The sequence below is a fragment of the Alternaria burnsii genome (genome assembly GCF_013036055.1).
Source record: "Alternaria burnsii strain CBS107.38 chromosome Unknown 749, whole genome shotgun sequence".
NCBI lineage: Eukaryota > Fungi > Ascomycota > Dothideomycetes > Pleosporales > Pleosporaceae > Alternaria > Alternaria burnsii.
The window spans coordinates 181,964-199,689 of record NW_024066132.1 but is presented as its reverse complement, the minus strand read 5'-3'; the positions used below and the strand labels follow the sequence as shown (position 1 = coordinate 199,689).

General features: G+C 21.0%; 1 protein-coding gene across 1 annotated transcript; it reads left to right on the top strand.

Annotated features, from left to right (window-relative positions):
* Window positions 1-2,774: 2,774 nt before the first annotated feature.
* On the top strand, window positions 2,775-2,966 carry GT037_010951 (uncharacterized protein; the record flags this gene model as incomplete). Its single annotated transcript, XM_038935998.1, has 1 exon — window positions 2,775-2,966. A coding segment is annotated over one exon (192 nt), but the record flags the coding sequence as incomplete, so codon positions are not given.
* Between the last annotated feature and the right edge of the window lie 14,760 nt (window positions 2,967-17,726).

The following is a 17,726-nucleotide window of genomic DNA, read 5'->3' as shown; positions in this document are numbered from 1 at the left end:
ATACGTAGCTTATATAATACTTATAACTAACCTTCTAGTAAAGAGTTATAATAAAAAAAGTTATAAAAGCTATTACTTTATTATAATATTATTACTTTATTATAATAAAAATTTTTTATATTATTAAAGTAAAAGTAAAAAAATTTTCTTACTTGCCTATAGTAATAGTAAATAGTTATTATTATAATATATTATTATTTTCCTCTATATCTCTTATATAATTAATACTAGTATATTATATAATATACACCTATATAGCGTATATTTATTATACACTACTTATACTTTAAAATAGTCTTCTATTTTATTTCTAAGTATATTTTAAAAACTATTTTTAAAAATACTAGTCTTTATAAGTAAAGCGCGCGTAATAAGTATATATTAAAAGTAGCTACTACGCTAACCTATATGCGCTACGTATAGAATATAGCTAATAGTAAAAAGCTCTATAAAAAGCCTAAGTAAAAGCGCTATAGCTATTATATTAAAAGTAATTATAGTAACTACTTTTTAGTAACTTTCTCTTTAGTTTTTCTAGATATTTAGACTTTTTACTAATATTTTATAAGTTTCTAGAAATATAGTTAGTAAGCTTAACTAGTTATATTACTTTTAAGCTAAGTATAATACTACTATATTAAATTTTAATAATTTTAGAATTAGTGCTATTATACTAAGTGCTAGCTCTAAGCTTACGCGTTACTAGCGCTAATTTAACTTTAAGCTTATAACTTACTACTATACTACTACTTATATAAGTACTCTTATAAGAGTCTCTACTTAAGTTTCTAAAACTAGTATAGATTATTTAAGCCTAATTCTAGTTAAGTAGTATAGAATTACTAGCGCTTTAAAGTAGATTATTAAGTATATAGCTCTTTTAGTATATACTTCTTTTATAAGTTCTTTTTTTATAATCTTTACTTACTAATTCTAAATTTATAGAATAGTATAACTAGTAAAAATAAAGTGTTTAGTAGTTCTAAGCCTAAGTCTAATAATTAGAGCGTTAGAGGCAATAATAAGTTGTAGAGTAGTAGCGCTTCTAGCTTAAGTAATAAAAATAAAGGTGCTAGAGGCAATAAAGATAGTAGTAACAAGAATAGAAGTAATAAAGATAAGAGTAGTAATAATACTTAAGTAGTTTTTATAGATTTTTATTTTTCTTATATATTTTTTTATATATATAGATACCTTAGTTCTTTTATATTAGAATTACGCTTTCTATATGCTATAAATAAAACCCTCCTATTTTTCTTTTTTATTTCTTATACTATACGCTTTAATTAAACTCTTAAATTAAATATTCTATATTTTTAAAATCTAAAGCTAGAGTCTAAGTATTCTATAATTTATTATAGCCTTTTTAGCGTAGCTAATATTATAGTTAGCTTTTTTTAATTCTTTTTTTTAAGATTTTTTTAACCTCCTAAACTTCTTTACTTTCTAGAGTAATCTTTAGTAGTTAAGTATTATTTTTTTAATTTTTCTTTAGTTTTTATTATTTTAAAAGTAATATATAAAATATATTATAAATATAATAGTTTAGTAGTAATTATAAGCAGTAAGCTTACGTTCTAACTACGCTTTATATATAGAAAGGTCCTATAAACTTACTTAATAGCTTCTTATTTAGTTAGTAAAAAACATTAATATATTTTATACTTAATAGTACTAAGTTTCTTTAGTAGAAGACTTTAGGTTTATATTTATTATTATAGTAGTAGCTCTAGTACTTTTACACTTTATATAGCTGTTCTTTTACTAATATACATACGCTATATATACGTTACACTCTATTAACAGCGTTTAGTACCTCTCTTTTAAGCTAGCTATTCTTAAGTAGTATTAAGAGTAATAAGTATTTCCTATATACTATATAGAATAGAGTTAACTTTGTTAATTTATAAACTAAGTTATTATAAGTAAATTAAGTAGTAAAGAGTAATAAAGCTTAGTTATTTTATATATCTATTATAAATATTCTTAAATATTATTCTATAGTCTAATTCTAGCGCTTTATTTGCCTATTTATTTATAAATAGAAAGCAGTACTAAGCTTACGCTTTACTTATAGCTAGTAGTAGATTTCTATTTAGAAAAAAGAAGTAAAAATTAACTTATAGTCTAATATAATACCTTTTTAAATATTATACTATAAGATAATATAATTAAAGTAAAATTTAGTAAATTACTTTATATCTTATATCTTTAAAGTAGGTATATAAATTACTATTTTTAAGAAGTAGTTAACTATTACTAGTACTATATTAAAGACGTAACTTAAGTTATTCTTTACTAGTAGTAATTTAGTAATAAAATTAAGTAACACTTCCTTAAAGATATCTCTTAGAATTAGTAGTAGTACTAGCTTACTATACTTACTATATCTTAGAGCTTTATTTTTTTAGTATACTATATAAGTCTATATATAATCTTAAACGTCTTAGCTTAGTATTAGCTAATAGTATAGCTTACTAATTAGCTTAAGCATTCTACGTACGCTAAAATAGCCTACTATATATATATTATAGTTCTAGAATAAAATTTCTTACCTAATAGCTAGTTCCTTTAGAACGTATATTCTACTATTATATTTTAGAATTTAATTTTTATTAATATACTACGCTAGCGTATCTCTATAAGCTTAAGTACGTATTAGTTAATTAAAGCTTATGCTTCTCTTTTATATAAAAGTATTCTTTTATTAGAATTAGAGTAAGACTTTTAATAACGTTTTTAACTTAGCTAATATAAGTTTATTACTAACTAGTACTCTAGCTAGTAAGTATAGCACGTATAGTATATACTCTATAGCACTAGTAGTAGAGACTTTCTTAGCGCTATATATATTAGCTATATACATCTTATACGTGCCTACTAAGCTAAGCTTAAGCGTAGATTTTTTTACTTTACTTTACTCTACTTCTACTAGAAGCTTATTTTATAAAGTAAGTAATAACTAAGTTAATAAAGTATTTTTTTACTTATAATCTACTCTTCTTAAGAGACTATCTACTAAGTTAGAATAGCTTAAGTAGTACTTTATTTTAAAATTAAAAGTACTTAAATAAAGCGCCTAGCGTATAAGTTATTATAGTTAGTTAATACTTAAATAGTTTATTACGTACTTTCTAAGTAGTGCCTCTATTATTTAAAATAATATATAATTACTAGTAACTTAAAGTTATAGACTTTATAGTTTAGCTTTATACTTTATAGCTTATATAGAATAAATATAATTAAATACTACTTACTATTTTTAAATAGCTAAGATAGTATACTAGAAATAGTAAACGCAGAGGCGTTTATTTTAAAGTAAATTATAAGTACTACGTAAAAGTAGTATAAAATAAGTATATATATAAAATAGTCTTTTAGCGCTTTAAAAGCTTCTATAGTAATTATTATATAGAGTTAAGCTATACTTCTCTAAGCTTAGTTTATACTAAAGTAAAGTAGACTAAAGTAGTAGTCTATAAGGTATTATATAGAATAATTAAGTAGAAAAAAGTTATTATTATTAACTAATAGGTAAATAACTCTAATTCTATAAATAATAAAATAACTAGTTAATAATCTATATAAGAGATAAACTATTTAAGTTAACTATAATAAGTATAATAATAAAATCTATCTATTTTTTATACTTATTATAATCTATTTCTATCTTCTAGCTAAGCTTATAGCCTTTTAGATACTTTTAGTATCTCTAGATAGTTAATATCTAGTAAAAACTTAGTATCTTAATATATTTAGTCTTAGTAAAATACTATTTTTATTACGTAATTTAGGCCTTACTTTAGACCTACAATTCTTTTATTATAGTTTTTTAATAGTCTTTCTTCTTATAACCTAAATAAAGAAGTAATTCTTTATTACTTTATAATATTACTTCTCTTTTTAAGCGTATTATCTTAATACTTTAGATTATTATTTTCTTACGCCTAGTTTAGTAGTAGTAGTAGAGGTTTAAGTATTCTTATAGTATAGTAACTTTTTTTCTTTTTTTTTCTTACTTTTTCTAACTATACTTAAGGTTTAGAAATTTTATAGTTTTTATTTTTAATCTTTAACTAAATAAAAGCGTACTTATACTACTTATATTATATAAAAAGGTCTTAAAATAAATTTCTATTATAAGTATTATAATAAGAAGAGGCTACGTTGTTTTATAAAGACAACTTCTAGTTATTATACTAGTTATATTTCTATAAGAGCTAAGTGTAGTCTATTTATCTTAGAGTAAAAGTAGGAGAAAGTATATAAAAAGCGTAAGAAAAAAGAGTTAGTAGTAGCTTATCTAGAGGTGTAGTTATTATAATAGCGTCTAGAGCTTCTTAAGGTAAAGAAACGTAAGTAAAACTTTACTTATTATAACTTTACTATTCTTTCTATTTAGAATCGCACAAAAGAGTAAGTTAAAAAGAATTCTACTCTTAGTATAGACTTTCTAGTAACTAAACTATTACTACTTAGATTATTAACTAACTTAGGCTAGTTATAGGCTAACGCTTTTTTTAACTTTTTTTTATTACTTTTTTTTTAAAAACTTAGTCTTTACTTTCTTAAGTATTTCTAGTAGTACTTAAGTACTTATAACTTATAGTTTATTAAATTTTTTTTTAGCTTTTAAGTATTCTAGCTTTTAAGCTATCTTTACTACTTAACTAAGTATTTCTACTAATATCTAATTTTTTATAAGTCTCTAATTTCTTTAACTTTATACTTATTATTTTTAAGCTCTATATTAGTAGCTAGCTTAGTATTTAGAAGTACTCTTTCTAAAAGTTTTTTATAAAAGATAAAGTAGATATATATACATAGTAGTAGTTAGAGTTTATAGTTTACTATACTTATTTCCTTTAGAATTTTAAATAGTTCTACTTAGAAGTTATTTATTTTCTTATATAGTTATTTAGTTTTTAAGTTCTATTATAATAAAAAAACTTTATCTTTCTTTTTAAAAGTTAGTCTCTTAATTCTTTACTTATTAGCTACTTTAGCTAATATAAAGTTTTTATAAGTAATATTTTTACTTAATTCTTTATATAACTCTTATATTAAGCGTGCTTTATTATCTACGCCTACTACTATACTTTCTATATCTTTTTAATTCTAATAAGTAACTAGCTTATATTTATAATTAGCGTAGTGTAGTAAATACTTTATTATTACTAATTTAGTACTATTATAAGCTAATTATACTATTAGTAAGAGTTTAACTTAGTTATCTTATAGTTTATTAGCGTATATCCTTAGATATTATTTTAATATCTAGTTTATTCTTTCTATCTAACTATCTATTTCTAGGTAGAAGCTAGTTAATAGCTTCTTCTTTACTCTTAGTTTTACTAGAAATATTATTTAATACTTAGATATAAACAGCTTATCTCTATTAAAAATAAATTTTTTAAGTATTTTATACTCTAATATTATTACTTTAGAAACTTTATACGCGTACTTATCTACTATAATAGTTTTTTTTATTAGTATAAACTTTAATACCTTAGTTAATTAATTAATAATTACTAGAATTATATTATAAAGTTATTCTAGTTCTAGTTCTAGTAACTTTAGGAGCTTTACTATAAAGTCTATTATTACGCTACTCTATAGTTAAGTTAGTAGTAGTAAGAGTTATAATAAGCTATAAGGCTTATATTATTATAATCTATACTTAAGAAAAGATAAGAGTAAGCGTAATTACTTTAGAAGATTAAGTAGTATAGTTAAAGAATTATAGCATAGTTAAAGAATTATAGTATAGCAACTATACTAAGGTTACGTAACTACTTAGTAGTAAGCAGATATACGCTAGTCTTAGAATAGGTACTTAGCAGTAAGTAGGACTAGTTAGCTAATAACTATAACTAATACTATATTACTTATTAATAAGCACTTATACACTTAATACTAAGTATAATACTTATTAGTATATAGTTTAGACACTAAACCTTTATAACTTAGTATATTTAACTTTATATAAGACTTTAGTATTTAATTTAAAGATTATACTTTATTTTTATATAAACTTCTTTATAATATTATATTAATTTACTAATTATACTATTATACTAACTCTGTCTATTATACTTACTTATTTTTAAGAACTAACTTTTAGGTTATCTAAAAATAACTTTAATATATATCTCTTAAGCTTATTCTAGTAATAAGCTAAATAGTTACTTAGAATATCCTATACTTTTACTTATAAGCGTAGTATTACAAATACCTTTACTAGTTATCTAACTATTTCTTCTAGTAATATATATTTTTATTCTTTAGACTTATATAGTTCTTTTATAAAACTTAATTTTATTTATAGAAGTATATATATCTAATTTTTTTAAATTATATCTTAGTACTCTTATTTATCTTATAATAGTATATTAGAGCTATTTTCTTTAAGCTTAAACTGCTAGTTAGCAGCTTTCTACTACTATTATTACTATAGTAATTCTACCTACTTAGCTACCTTAGCTACTCTAGCTAGTTCTAGCTAGTTATATTATAGTATACTATTAGGTACTTTACTAAATATAGCTTTATATAGTTCTTTATAGCTTTCTTTATATAAGTTAGATTTTTAACTTAAAGCGTCTACTACTTTATTAAGCGTTTTAGCTTAATAAGTTATTTTAAAGTTAAACTAAGCTAATATCTTAGCTTATTAGACTTACTATTTATTAAGTTTTTTAGTTATTATAAACCTTACTAAGTTCTAATAATTAGTAAAGACTTTAATCTAATATAGTAGTCTTAATAAGTAGACTTCTTACTATTTAAAAGTATTAACTACTTCTAGTAGTTTTTTATTATAAATATTATAATTAAGTTCTACTCTAGAGAACTTCTTTAAATAATAAAATACTAGTTTTTATTTCTTATTTAAGTACTACTATAATAATACAGCTCTAAGTATATAGTCTAACGTATTAGTTTTAACTTATATTTCTCTTCTTAGGTTATATATTTCTAGTATAAGTACTTTAAAGAATATCTACTTAATTTAATTAAAAGCTTCTTAATATTTTTTATTTTATTTAAATTTTATCTCTTTCTTTAAAATTTCTAAAAGAGGTACTATAATCTTTAAGTAATTCCTAATAAACTTCTAGTAATAGTTAATAAATTCTAAAAAGAATTATACGTCCTTAACTATTTTAGGTATTAGCTACTTCTATATAGTTAAGATCTTTTTTAAGTTTATTTTAACTTTCTCTATAAATACTATAAAGCTTAGAAATTCTATTTCTTTAATATAGAATTTATATTTCTTTAGCTATAAGTATAACTTATATTTCTTTAGTTTCCTAAGCACTTTTTTAATATATTCTATATATTCTTTAAGCGTTCTACTAGAGTATACTAGTATATTATCTAAGTACGCTATAATAAAGATTCTTAGGTATTTATAAAGTATATTATTAATAACTAACTAAAATATTACTAGGGCGTTAGTTAACCTAAAAAGTATTACTATATACTTAAATAGTTTATATTTTATCTTAAATACTATTATCTACTTATAACTTTTTTTAATTCTAATTTAGTAAAATTTTTTCTAAATATTAAACTTTATAAACTACTTAGCTCTTTAGAGTTAATCTATAAGCTCTATAATAAGTAGTAGAAGATATTAGTTCTTTTACGTTACGCTATTTAGCTTTCTAAAGTTAATATAAAGTTACTACTTTCTATTAGCTTTCTTTATAAATAGAATAAGTAAGGCTATTAAGCCTAATTCTAGTTAGATAAATCTCTTTTTTAAGTTCTTCTAGATATAATCCTATAGCTTAGTATTATACTTAGGCGCTATTAAATATATTAGTCTTAGGCTTAGCTTTACTTCTTTATTTAAGATAATTTTATAATCTTATTTCTAATAGTTTATTAAATTTATAGCTTTATTTTTTTTAAAAAGTTTTTTAAACTTATTAGTCTAATACTCTCTTAGTATCTCTAGTAGTAAAAGTTCTTCTTTTATAGTTATAATATATTTTATTTAAATAACTTTTACTTTCTAAGAGTTTTTTTTATAAATTCTTTTAATCTTATAAAGTAAGATCTTACTAAATCTCCTATCTTAGAGTAAGCTCTAATTTATTAGGCGTATCTCTTTACGTACTCTAGTAACTTTATATATAAGTTCTCTTCTAAGTATTATTTTTATTTACTAGTTAATAGCAAGGTTATAGGCGTCTAGCTAATTATAACTAATTAGTATATCTAGATTTCTTAGCTCTATAATACTAATATCTATATAGTACTCTATACTTACTACTTATAGCTTTATTAATTTAGTCTTTTACTTTATTATACTATTTTTATATTTTATAAGTTTTTTATTAGCTAATACTACTAGTATAAATATCTTCTTAACTTAATATAGTATCTTATATTTTTCTACTACTTAGAGTAAGATTATTATATATATAGCTCTACTATCTAAGAGCGCTTTTATATTCTAACTTTATATAAATATAGTTATAAGTAACTAGTTTACTTAACTAATAGTATTTTATACCTTCTTAAAGGTTATTATAAATACGCTTTTACTAGTAAGACTCTGTTTTTAGTAGCGTTTTAGTTTTTTAACTACTTCTTTTCTTTATACTTAGGAAAGTAGCCTATATTATTCTTTAAGCTATAGTATATTAAACACCTATTATTATAATAAAAGCTCTAATAAATATTAATATAAAGTATCTTCTCTTTAGTAATTCTTTTTTTTAGTTAGGCTTTCTTAGCCTTATAGATTAAATAATCTATAATCTTATAAATATTTAATAATAGAGTTTAGTAGTAGTACTTATCTACTTTATATACTTTCTTAAGCTAGTTATAATAGAAATTATATTTATTTTTATATTACGTTTATAAGAGTTTATTATAAATACTTTTATTCCTTAGGTTATAAATATAGTAATTATCTACTTAATATTTATCTTCTTCTAAACTAAGATAATAGTACTAGTCTTAGTTTACTTAGTATTTCTTCTTATTTTTTTTTATAGAACTTGTAATTAACTTTATAATTATACTAATATAGCTTTTTATATTTATTAGTATCTTTTTCTTCTTTAGATATTTTTTAAGTTTTACTTTTAACCTCTAAATTCTTAAAGTAAAGCTATTAGATTACTACTTAGTATTTAATAGCTTTAGCGTTTTTACTAGTAATTATAATTTAACTTTAAATTCTATAGTTATTAGTATAGTATATAGCGTCTCTATATATTTAATACTGCTAGTTAGCTAAATAACTTAAAATATCTTTGCTCTTAACCTTCTAGTCTATAGTCTTTAGTTTATTTATAGCTAAAACTTTATTATCTTTTATAACTTATAAAATAATTATAAATACTTTTTTATTTACTAAGTAAGCTTTTTTATAAAAGTCTAAGTTACTTAAACTATTATTTAATTCTATCTTAATAGAGAGAAGCTTACCTAACTAGACTATTCTTACTATAGTTATACGTAAAGTATCTTACTTTACTATATCTTAGGTAGGCTTTATTATTATAACGCTTTTAGTATTTTTCTTTAGAGAAACTATCTTATCTCTATTCTTTAGCCTTTTTATCTTTAAGCTTATCTTATACTCTACTTATTATAATAGCATCTCTATTTTTATTATACCTACTATACTACTTCTTTATATTAGCTAGGTTAAGTTAGAAGTATTTTTTCTAATTATACTTTTTCTATAGCCTATTATTAATACATATTACTAATTCTACTAAAGCGTATAGTAACTTAAGCTTATTATAGTATATAAAACTATCTTTAATATTCTTTTTAAGGCTAGCTTAAAACACTATTTAAAGTACTATATTATTTTAGTTAATTTATACTTATAATTACTTAAATTCTACTATATACGCAGATACTAACGTAGTTTATTTTAAGTAGGTAATCTTTTTCTTAACTTAGTTCTTAGTGTCTACTTCTTAAAAAATACATTTTATTTCTTTTTTAAATTCTACTTAGCTTATAAATAAAGTATAAGTCTTTATTTTAGTTCTCTATAAATCTGTGTCTAACAGATAGTTATTTACGTAGAGTTATATCTAGTTAGAGGCTTTATCTTTTATAAATATACTTACTATAAAGATTTTCTTTTAGTTATTAAGTACTTTATTATACTTATAGTATAAGTTAAGATTAGTAAAAAAGACTTATAGCTTATCTCTATCTTCTCTATACTTCTTAAGTAATACTATCTTAGGTTTTCTAGTAGTAATAAGTTATTTATTAAGTATTACTATTAGCTAGCTTATAAGCTAATTAATTATATCCTATATTTTAGCTAGTTACTAAGCTTACGTAATAGCTATACGCCTAAGATTCCTAAGTTCCCTAATATCTTAATTTTCTTCTTTGTTAGAAGCCTCTAATATCTTATTATTCTTTAGTATAGAATAAGCTAAGGCTAGAGGTCTTTAACTCTAAGCTATATTATTCTAAGCGTTTCTTATAGCTACTATTATTAAATCTTAATTAGGTAATCTTATTAGTTAAAACATCTACTAATATTCTAGAGTAGTTAAAGTATTATATAGAGTTAAGCTATACTTCTCTAAGCTTAGTCTATACTAAAGTAAAGTAGACTAAAGTAGTAGTCTATAAGGTATTATATAGAATAATTAAGTAGAAAAAAGTTATTATTATTAACTAATAGGTAAATAACTCTAATTCTATAAATAATAAAATAACTAGTTAATAATTTATATAAGAGATAAACTATTTAAGTTAACTATAATAAGTATAATAATAAAATTTATCTATTCTTTATACTTATTATAATCTATTTTTATTCTCTAGCTAAGCTTATAGCTTCTTAGATACCTCTAGTATCTCTAGATACCTAATATCTAGTAAGGACCTAGTATTTTAATATATTTAGTCTTAGTAAGATACTATTCTTATTATATAATTTAAGCTTTGCCTTAGACTTATAATTTTTTTATTATAGTTTCTTAATAGTCTTCTTTCCTGTAACTTATATAAAGAAGTAATTCTTTATTACCTTATAATAGTAATTTTATTTTAGTAAAAGACTTAATTTTCTTTAAGAATATCTATAAAAGTAGCTATTATAATAGCGTAGCGTATAATAAATTAGTAATAAAAGTTAGTAAAGCCTAAGAATAATTATAGTTCTTTAATACTAGTTAAAGTTAGCTACTTAACTATAGTTATAATACACGTAAAGTCTATATATATACTACGCTTTATAACTATAAATCTTAGAAAATATACTTCTATTAATATAAAAGTATACTTTTTTAAGTTAATATATAGTTCTACTTCTTTTAAAGACTAAAGTATAAAGTATATAGTATACTAGTATATTATAAGTTCTTTATTATATAAGTATATAGAGATTATTATTATAGTACATAATATAAATATAATCTAAATAAGTACTTAAGGCCTTATTAATATAAGCCTAAAAACTAGCTAAAGTATTAGTAAGACTAAAAAGTATTACTAAGTACTTAAAATAGCTATATCTTATTTAGAAAGCAGTTTTTTACTTATTTTCTACTTTAATTCTAATATAATAGTACGCGTTCTTTAAGTTAAGAGTTATATAGTATTATACACTTAATAGGTAATTTAGAGTCTTCTTAATTAATAAAAGTAAGTAATAATTCTTAATAGTAACGTTATTAAAACTTTAGTAATTAACGTAAAAGTAAAAAGTACTATCTTTCTTAAGTATAAATAATATAGAAGCTCTAGTAAAGCTAGTACTATATTAGATCTAGCTTTACTATAAAACTTCTTTAATATATTTATAAAGTAGTTAAAGCTTATATAAAGAGAGTATATAAAGTAGACTATAAAGTAGCTCTTTACTTTCTATAATAAGTATTATATAGTCTAAACTTATATACTATAGTAGGACTCTTATATTATAATTATTAAAAATATCTATATAATTTAGTAATTTTTATAGAATATAAACCTCCTACGCTATATTTATATAGTATATCTACGCTTTAAGTTCTAATTCTACGCTACTTAATAGAAGCGTTTTTAGTAAGTAGCTATCTAAGTTAATATACTTAGCTTTTTTAAAGAGTTCTTTTATTAATACTAAGTATATTTATACTTTTATATATTCTTAATACTAAGTTTAGTGTTTATAGTTTATAGTAATATCTTTTTATTTTAGAAATAAGTTTCCTAATAATAAAGGATACTTTTCTTTATCTACTCTATATATAATAGCGTTAATCTAGCGTTCTATACTATTATTATTAGTAAGGTAAAGGTTTAGCGTATACGTAGTATATATACTTTATTATTATAGCCTAATCTACTTTAGCTTAAAAAGTTTAGCTTTTTTAAGAGAGATAAAACTTATCTTTATAGTACTTTTTTAGCTAATTAAACTAATATTAGCTTATAGATCTAAAATTACTTCTAACTTATATTTTAAAGCTATATCTACTTCTACGTAATATACGCACTTTATACTTAGTAAAATATCTATAAGTATACACTTATTACAATCTACACCTAAGAGGAGACAGGGGTAAGCATAATTACTTTAGAGGATTAAGCAGCATAGTTAAAGAATTACAGTATAGCAACTACGCTATAGTTATATAACTACTTAGTAATAAGCATTACGCGCTAGTCTAGAAAGAAATACTTAGCAGTAAACAAGACTAGTTAGCTAATAACTAAACTAGTACTATATCGCTTAGTAATAAGCACTTATACGCTTAGTACTAAGCGTAATACTTATTAGTATATAGCTTAGATACTAAACTCTTATAGCTTAGTATATTTAACTTAACTTTATATAAAACTCTAGTATTTAATCTAAAAATTATACTTTATTCTTATATAACCCTTATAATATTATATTAATCTACTAATTATACTATTACACTAACCTATCTATCGCAGCTTACTCTATCTCTAAGAACTAACTCTTAAATTATTTAAAAATAACCTTTATACTTTAAATACTCTTAAGATAAGTAATATTATAATAAATACTCTTACTAATTCTTAGACCTCTAAAAGAACTAATATTTATACTAATAAGCCTAATACCTTTTATAGTAATTATAATAAGCTTAAAGTATAGCTACTCTAAGTTAACTAATACTTTTACTTTAAAGGAAATAAGATTAAAGAGAAAAATAAGACTATTTAGGCTTCTACCTTCTTCTAAAAAAACGCAGAGAAATAAGCTAATTTATTTATTTAATAATATATAGATACTACTATTATTAATAGAAGTAATACTAACTTTATTAAAGATTAGGCTACTTTTAAAACTAAAATATAAAAAGTATTCTTACTCTTTAAAAAATCTATAATTACTAAGTAGAAAATCTAGAAATTATAATAAACCTAATCTGCTGCTAACTATATAACTAAATTCTAGTAGTACTAGACACTAATTAATTAGAATAATACTACTTTAATATAAATATATAAATAAAGTCTTAAATTAGTAGTATATATAGAACTTATAAGAAGTAGATCTAGCTTTAAGATACTTAATAAACTTATAAATAAAGCTATCTAAGTAGATAATAAACTTTATAAGCTAAAGCTAGAAGAACGCCTATATACTAAGAATTGCGCACTCTAGAATATAGGTAACTAACTTTATTAAAACTCTTAACGCTTATACCTTAACTAAGAATGTTAGTAAAGCTACGTACTTTAAATTCTAGACTAATATAGGACTTATAGACTTAAGCCTATATACTTTAATAACTTTAATAAGAGACCTAAGAAGCTAAAGTTTTAGTATAATAAGAAAAGTAAGAAAAAGTTCTCTTACTACGCCTATAGTAAGAAAAGTTATATAGCTTAGGACTACTAAAGCTAAAGTAAGGTAACTAGATAACTAAATATTATTTACTAGGTAGTATCTAATAATACTAAGAAATAGAATATTATTACTTAACTATATATTAAGTTAGATATAGAAGAAAATAAGATAATTAATAGCTTTAAGAACTTTACTATTACTAAGGTAAAAAGATAATTTTTAGATAAAAATACTTCTAAACTAAAGTCTTTTAAGAACTTAGAAGTTATAGAAATTAACTAGACTAAGTTTAGTAAAATAGCTATATTTAAGAAGAAAAACTAACTTCTTATACTATATATTTTAGAAGAATAAATAGAGATACTTTTATCTTAGATTAACTAGCTACTTTAATATCTTAATAAGCTACTTATTAAGTACGCTTATAAAATACTAGATATTATAGTAGTAATACGCTAAGATTTTTATAATCTATTCTACTAAATAGAGTATAATAAAGAAAATCTCTTTATAGATATTATAAAATTCCTACTAATACTTAATAAACTTAACTAGATTAACTGCACTATTAAAGTATAGAATAAACCTACTACTAGTAATAAAATAGAAGTTATTTAGTATCTAGAAGACCTAGACTTTAAGCTAAGCGTACTACGCTAGTAACTTAGTAAACTAAAATATAAATACTCTAATACTAAGAATTAATTCTATAATAAATTTAAGAAATTTATAGAGTACTAAGGACTCTTTAAAGAACTTAAAATATAAAGTATTTATAATACTAAAAAACTATTTAGATAAGTATATAAAGCTAAAGCCTTATAGAATAAATCTACGTACTACCTATCTAATAGTAAAAAATAAGAGATATATAAAGAAATTAAAAAGCAGACTAATTCTTACGTAAGTAAACTTATAAATAAGAAATATAAAACTTATTACTACTTTAGAAATAAAGATTTTAATATTAAAATAGCTTATTTAACTATATAAATAACTAAATAAGCTAAAAAGTAAGAACGCGCTGCAGCTAGATAATAATATAATAATATATAATAAAAGCGTAAAGAAGAAATATACTACTAGCTTAACTCTAAGAACCTACTATATAGTAATATAAGTTAGATAGTATATATATATAACTTATATATTATCTATTACTTTAATAAGAATAGTTTAGGACACTTCCTATATAAATATACTAGAATACTAATATATAAGTTTTAATAGTTTAACTACTTTAAAGACTAATACGCTATATACTTATAAGATAAGAGATATAGCTTATACTTTTATAGTTATAAAGACCTAGAAGAAACCTTATAGATATATATTATATAGCAGAAGACTTTAGAGAATAGAACTAGTATATAGGAGTATAACTAGCTCTTATAGTATATATACTTTAATATTAAATATAAACTATATATAGTTATAAAGAAGTTTTATAGTTATAGTATATAGTCTTTTTTAAATAGACGCTTAATATACTTAACTTTAAAAAGAAAATTAATAGTATAAACTTTTTAATACTTCTAATGCTTCTTATAAAGCTTAATAGAAAATAGATATAAGTATTAGTAGACTTAGAATTATAAGTAAACTACTTTTCTACTTAAGTAGTACTCTTAGCTAGACTAAGACTACTAAGAAAAGAAAAAAGCTACTTACTATATATTACTAATAGTTAGCTTATACTAAGTAGAAACTAAATTATATATAAAGTTACTAAAGTAACGCTTAGTATCTAAGACTACTATAAGAAGATAAACTTAGATATCTTTAGATTAGCTACTTATAATATTATATTAGGACTTTTTTAGTTATAAAAATATAACCTATAAATTAACTAGATATTAAAGAAGTTTTTATTTAAATACTATAAACTAAATATACCTATAAGCTAGCTTATATATCTAATAACTATAATAGTAAATAAAAAGAAAATTAATAATATTACTAAAAGAAAGTAACTTTTAAATAAGAACAGCTTTAAAAAATAAAGGTTTAACTTAATAGATACTAGTAAAGTACTTTTAGATTATAAAGTTAGAGTACTAAAGAAATATATAACTTTTAATATCTTAAAAGAGTATAAAGATTTTAAGTACTTCTTTATAGAAGTAGTAGATAATTAAGACCTACTAAAGTATTAACTCTAAGACTATAAGATAATTCTAGAAGAAGAGAAGACTCTACTCTTTAAACTAATATATTAACTATTAGAAGTAAAACTTAAGATTTTAAAAGAGAAACTAGAGAAGAATTTAAAGAAAGAATATATTAGACCTTTAAGCTTACTAGTAGAATTTCTTATTTTCTTTATACTAAAGAAGAGTAGACTACTATAAATATATATTAACTACTAGAAACTTAATAATATTATAATTAAAAACTAATACTTACTACTAAATATTATAGAACTTAGAGATTAATTATCTTAAGTAAAAATCTTTATAGTAATAGATCTTTTAGATAGATACTACCTTATTAAAATTAAAGAAAGTAAAGAATAGAAAATAGTATTCTATATAAAATATAGATACTTTAAATATACTATTATACTATTTAAGTTTATAAACGCTTTAGTAATATTTTAAGAACTTATTAATAATATATTAAGAGCATACCTAGATATCTTTATTATTATATATCTAGATAATATTCTTATCTACTCTAAAAATAAAAAAGACTATATTAAATATATCTATATAGTACTAAAGTACCTAGACTAGTATAATCTACGCGTAAAACTAGAGAAGTATAAATTTTATAAGAAGAAAGTTAACTTCTTAAGCTATATTATAGAAGTTAATAGAGTATATATAAGTAAAGAAAAAATTAAAGTAGTTAAAGAATAGCTAATACCTAAGATAGTTAAAGATATATAATTCTTTCTAGAATTTTTAAACTTTAACTAATAGTTTATTAAGAATTTCTCTAAGATTACTATTCTACTAACTAAACTTATAAGGAAAGATACTCTATTTAAGTAAAGTAAAGAAGCTAAAGACGCCTTCTAGAAGTTTAAGAATATAAGTATAGAACTACTATACTTCTATATATTCTAAGTAGGATAACTATTACGCTTTAAGACTAACGCTTTAGATTTTACGCTAAGTAGATGTACTAGTTAAATATATAAAAATAAATAGTATCTTATTACCTACTACTCTTATAAATTCTTAAGACTAGAAGAAAACTATAATATTTATAATAAAAAACTATTAGCTATTATTATGTGCTTAAAGTATTAGAGAGTATATACTAAAAGCTGCTTAGAACTTATAATATTTATAGATTATAAGAACTTAGTTAACTTTATAACTACTAAAGTACTTAACTAATAATAAGTCTAATAGTCTAAGAAACTTAGATAATATAAGTTTAAGATTATATATATACTAAGAAAAGAGAATAGTAGAATAGACGCTCTTAGCTAATAATATAATATTACTAGAACTAAGTTAATTACTAACTCTATATTACTTAAGTTTAATAAAGATAAATTACTAAGACTAGTAAAAATATTAAACTAAATTATAAAAATTATAAGTAAAGTACTAGAAGAACTATAAGAGGTAATTATTTAATAATACTATAATAACTTAGTATATAGTTACTTTAGTATTATAAAAACTATAGAACTTATTAAGTAAAACTATAAGTTTCCTAATATAAAAGATAAAGTTACCTTCTTTATTACTAAATACGTAGACTATTAGAAGAATAAATATAGTACCTATATACCTTATAAAGAAATATAAGTAATAAAGCTACCTAACGCGCTATAGTTAGATATCTCTATAAACTTTATTATAAGATTACTAGTTTTAAGAGACCTTATTATATAAGTATCTTATAACGTAATTCTTATAGTAGTTAATTAATTTATAAAGTAAGCTAA